Source organism: Vespa mandarinia, chromosome 17 (genome assembly GCF_050613455.1).
Source record: "Vespa mandarinia isolate Hongniang chromosome 17, ASM5061345v1, whole genome shotgun sequence".
Classification (NCBI taxonomy): Eukaryota; Metazoa; Arthropoda; class Insecta; order Hymenoptera; family Vespidae; genus Vespa; species Vespa mandarinia.
Genome location: NC_140826.1, coordinates 2785001 through 2790000, shown reverse-complemented (window position 1 = coordinate 2790000; position 5000 = coordinate 2785001). Strand labels below are relative to the sequence as shown.

At 24.3% G+C, this 5000-nt stretch overlaps 1 protein-coding gene across 3 annotated transcripts in view; it reads left to right on the top strand.

Annotated features, from left to right (window-relative positions):
• Positions 1 to 5000, top strand: part of LOC118450326 (uncharacterized) — an 11723-nt gene that overhangs the window by 1088 nt on the left and 5635 nt on the right. The window contains exons 2-5 of one of the 3 annotated variants that reach the window (XM_035886018.2): positions 154 to 472; positions 3011 to 3241; positions 3686 to 3799; positions 4044 to 4199. In XM_035886018.2, coding sequence (XP_035741911.2) covers positions 154 to 472; positions 3011 to 3241; positions 3686 to 3799; positions 4044 to 4199 — 820 coding nt within the window. The remainder of the gene's footprint in view (positions 1 to 153; positions 473 to 3010; positions 3242 to 3685; positions 3800 to 4043; positions 4200 to 5000) is intronic. The other 2 variants (XM_085662077.1, XM_085662078.1) reach the window with 2 other exon arrangements.

Here is a 5000-nt window from a genome sequence, read left to right as displayed (position 1 = left end):
CTTTTGGTTCGACGTGACGTTAATATAAAAAAAAAAAAAATTAATTCTTTTAAAATGATTTTCGTCAGAATTAATGATATTTTTTTCTCGATGATATAACGTTTATGATCTATTAGATCGAATAACAAAAATTTTATTATAATCGATCGACAGAATTTTCGAGGATATTTTAATAATGATAATAGAAGATTACGAGAACAACGACGAAAGAAATAATCGTGAAAGAATGAAGAAGAAAGTTATTCTCTCTCAACGTTTCGCAAGTTGTACAATTATATTATATTCGACAACGGTTATATTATTTTCGATATCCGTCATTTTTGCATCTGAAAGAGTACCAGTACTTAAGATGGAATTACCATTCGACTCAATGAAATCACCGATTTACGAGATAGTATCAATATTACAATTTATACAAGAATTAATATTTGCCTCGACTTCCGGCCTATTGAACGGTCTGATCGTGACCTTGGTAAGTTTCAATGAAAAATTCGTTTATTTCACGAAGCAGAGACAAAACGTGACTCCAAGAATATTACAAAGTTGTGAAACTTGTTCTCGTTGTATTGTATTTTGCCAATTGGATTTTGCAAATTCGGATCAATTTTTTTTGTTTTCTTTTTCTTTTTCTTTTCTTTATTTTTTTTTCTCACTACGCACAAGAAAAAGAAAGAAAGAGAGAAAGAACAAAGTAAAAATAAAAATAAAATTATCATAATTTCGTAACAAAAGTTTAGAGAATATTTATCGTAAAAGTTAAATGATTTTTTCGAGGATATTCTGATGTTGTTGGTTCTTTTTTTTTTCTTTTCTTTTTTTGTTGGTAGGTGGATAAAGTTTAAAGGTCAAGATTGAGTTACTTTTTTAATGCATTAATTAAATTATAAAATATTCTATGTAAGAAAAAAATTATTAATTCATGCACGTAGAACAATTACTTTGGCAAATGATTTAATTTAAATATCGTTAAGACAAAGGGCGATTAAAATCTAATAAGAGTATCTACAAGTAAATACATAGCAAGTAAATAATAAATAAATAATAGTAGTAGTAAAAAATTAATAATATGTTAATTTATGTTACACTTGGATAAGCAGAAAATGAACGTAGATTTATTTGCGATAGGAAAATCTTTCGTTTTTTTTAATCATTCAATTTCGTAAATTGGCAACTACTTTAATAGATCGTTTTTATCTTTTATTTTAAGATAAACAAATATTCAAATTTATATAATTGTAATGAAAATGTTAATGTTTTCGTTATATGTCGTTATTACGAAAAAAAGAAAAAAGAAAAAAAAAAAAAAAAAAATTCAATTTCGACAAATTATTTAAAAAATCCATTTTATTATAACAATATTATTGCAATATTTATATAAATAAAGGATTATTTATCGTTGAAAATGATATTTGTATCAAGTCTGTACGACTTTTCGTTCCGAAGATATCGCTTTCGAAAGATTTTCATTCATAATTCGTATGATACAGCTGTTCGTAGTAATAGTAGTAAATCGTCCAGCTGGCACGCGTAAATTCTCAGAATTTATGTAGGTCAGTGTGTCATTTGGTAAATTTGAATGAAATTATGTAGGTCAGTGTGTCAACGTAAATGTCTTAAATTTATATAGGAATATCTCTGGAACTAAAAGTCCTAGAGACTTGATACAAATACCATTTTAAAGGGCAAAAATTTCCCTATTTTTTCAACGTATTGTTAATAATAAATTAACAATTTGTTATAAACAATATTTACAAACAAATTCTTACGAACTAAGTTTATCTTATATTGTCCGAAAAAAGAAGAAAGAAAACAAATTCTGATAGTATCTAATTCAAAAACTTAATAAATAAATTAATAAATAATTAATCAACAAATTACTTTTTTTTTTTAATTATTAATAATCACGTCTTACATTTGCATAGGGATATCTCCGGAATTAAAAATCTTAGAGACTTGAAACTAATATCATTTTAAAGGGCAAAAATTTCCTTATTTTTTCAACGTATTGTTAATAATAAATTAACAATTTATTATAAACAAATTCTTACGAGCTAAGTTTATCTTATATTGTCAGAAAAAAAAAGAAAACAAATTCTGATAGCATCTAATTCAAAAACTTAATAAATAAATTAATAAATAATTAATCAACAAATTACTTTTTTTTTTTTAATTATTAATAATCACGTCTTACATTCGCATAGGGATATCTCCGGAACTAAAAGTCTTAGAGACTTGAAACTAATATCATTTTAAAGGGCAAAAATTTCCTTATTTTTTCAACGTATTGTTAATAATAAATTAACAATTTGTTATAAACAATATTTATAAACAAATTCTTACGAATTAGATTTATCTCATTTTGTCAAAAAAAAAAGAAAAAAAAAAAAAAAAGAAAATAAATAAATAAATTTAAAAAGTATAAAATTACTTTTGATACATAAAATTACATAAATTAATAACAAATTAATAAATAATTTCTATATCATTATAGAAGCCATATTACGTCTTTCACTAATACGATAGAATATCTTTTAAAGTCGAAATTGTAGAAACTTGAAAAAAATACGCAAAGTAAATGTAAGTGTAAGGAAAAAGTAAACGTAGAATAATGATGTAAGATAAGCGTGAAATAATGGTGTAAAGTAAATGAAGAATAATGATTCAAGGTAACCTAAGAAAACCATTATTCTCTCTTGCTACAACTATTTATTTACTACTACTACTACTACTATTCTATATGTTGTTATATATTGACAAATACTCTTTGTCAGAAGTCAGGGTCGACTTGGAGTGGTCTTTTTTCTTTTATCTTTTTTCTCTCTTTTTTTTCTTTCCTCTCTTTCTCTTTCTCTCTCTCTCTCTCTCTCTCTCTCTCTCTCTCTCTCTCTCTCTCTCTCTCTCTCTCTTCTAGACTCGCTGATTTCTGCTTTGTGATCAATCGAAAAAACAAAGAAAAAAAAAGAAAAAAAAAAAAAAAGAAAAACGATCGATCAACTCAGCACAGTTTTAGATGCTTCATCTTGGTGGACAAGCAGAAATCATGTGTCAAAGACTCGGCGATATCTCATTGGAAATAATCAATGGAAAATCTTGCAAGGATAATTTGAGATCGTTGATCTATGCACATCAAAGGATTATTAATTTTTCAACTTGCGTCGAAAGTGTATTCAATTATATCGCTTTGATACAATTCCTATCGAATACTTTGGCCATTTGTTTTTCTGGATTTGTGATAATAACGGTGAGTAATATTAATATTATTACGATGTCGTGACAATTTTTTTTTTTTTTTTTTTTTTTTTTAATAACGATAAGAGTACATTTAGATCATCAATAATGAGGACAAATAAATTTCATGCGATTAAATGTCACATTTATATTATATTATTTTATTATTAGAGGATTAAAATTAGTAATTTTATATATATATATATATTTTTTTTTAAGTATAATTATAATATAATTATATTATATTAAGTATTAAGTTATATTATTAAATTATATTTTTATTATTATTATTAATAATAATAATTATTATTATTAATAATTTATTAACTATTTATTATTGTTATTATTGTTATTATTATTAACTATTTATTATTATTATTATTATTATTATTATTATTATTATTATTATTATTATTATTATTATTATTATTGTTATTATTATTATTATTATTAATAGTCATTCGACTCCGATCAAGGCTCAGTAATATTGGCAAAGACTTTACCATACTACACTGTGGTCAATTTGGAAGCGTTCATTCTTTGTTTCGCTGGCGAATATCTCACCTCGAAGGTTTTTCATATCATTTTATTTTGTACTACACACACTATATATATATATATATATATATATATATATATATATATATATATATATATATATTTTCCTTTTCATTCTTCTACTTCTTCATCTTATTCTTTTCGAATCGTATCAAGTATTAATCCTTATCGAACTTTTTCGTAGACTTTCGATAAAAGACTTTTTCTTTTTCTTTCTCTTTTTCTTTTTTCTTTTTTCTTTCTCCTTTTTTTTCCAGGGAAAAGCTATCGGTGAAGCCGCATACACGTGCACTTGGTACGAACTAAGGCCGAATGAAAGCCGATATTTCTTGCTTTTGATACTGAGATCTCAGAAAAGATTGACGATCACTATCGGAAAATTCATGGATTTATCTTTGGAATGTTTCGCCAGTGTAAGATAAATTTTTATTATAAATCAATATGCCTATATAAAAGTGATATATGTATATATAATTTATTTTTTTCTTTTTTTTTTTTCTTTTTTCATATTCTGTTAAACTTATATTCGCATGTCGTTTATTTCATTTTTCTTTTATTTTTTTTTTTCTTCCTTTCTTTCTTTCTTCCTTTCTTCCTTTCTTCCTTTATTTCATTATTTATTTATTTCTTTTTTTTTTTTTTCTTTTTTTTGCTTTCCCAATTAATTCTCTTCACTTTATCCTTTTTAGTTGTTGTTTCATCTTCGTTCTTTTTTCTTTTTTTTTTTTTCCAGATATTAAAAGCATCGGCATCATACGTTTCAGTACTTTATGCTATGTATTGAATTATTTATTGTATATTAATTCAGATAAATATTTGAATGAATGTTTTTCGAATATTGATATCATCGAGAGGAAAATTTTATTGATATTATATATTGTGAATGAGAATAGAATACTATTGATACGTTATAGTTTTATTCGATTATTATCGATTCATTTAATTTCAAAATAATATAAATAATAAATGAAAGTATAAATGGGAAATGATTAGTTAATCGTTAATTATATATTAATAACTACAATTTCAGTAAATTTGAAAAAGAAAGAGGCAAAAAAATAACAGAAATGTTTAACATTAATATTCCCCTCCTTCCCCCTCCTAAACCCCCCTTTAATAGATCCATTCCTCTCTCTTTTTAACTTTCATTCATTATTTAATTTAATATGAAATAATACAATTATATGAAAGATTCGAATGAAAATGTTGCAAGA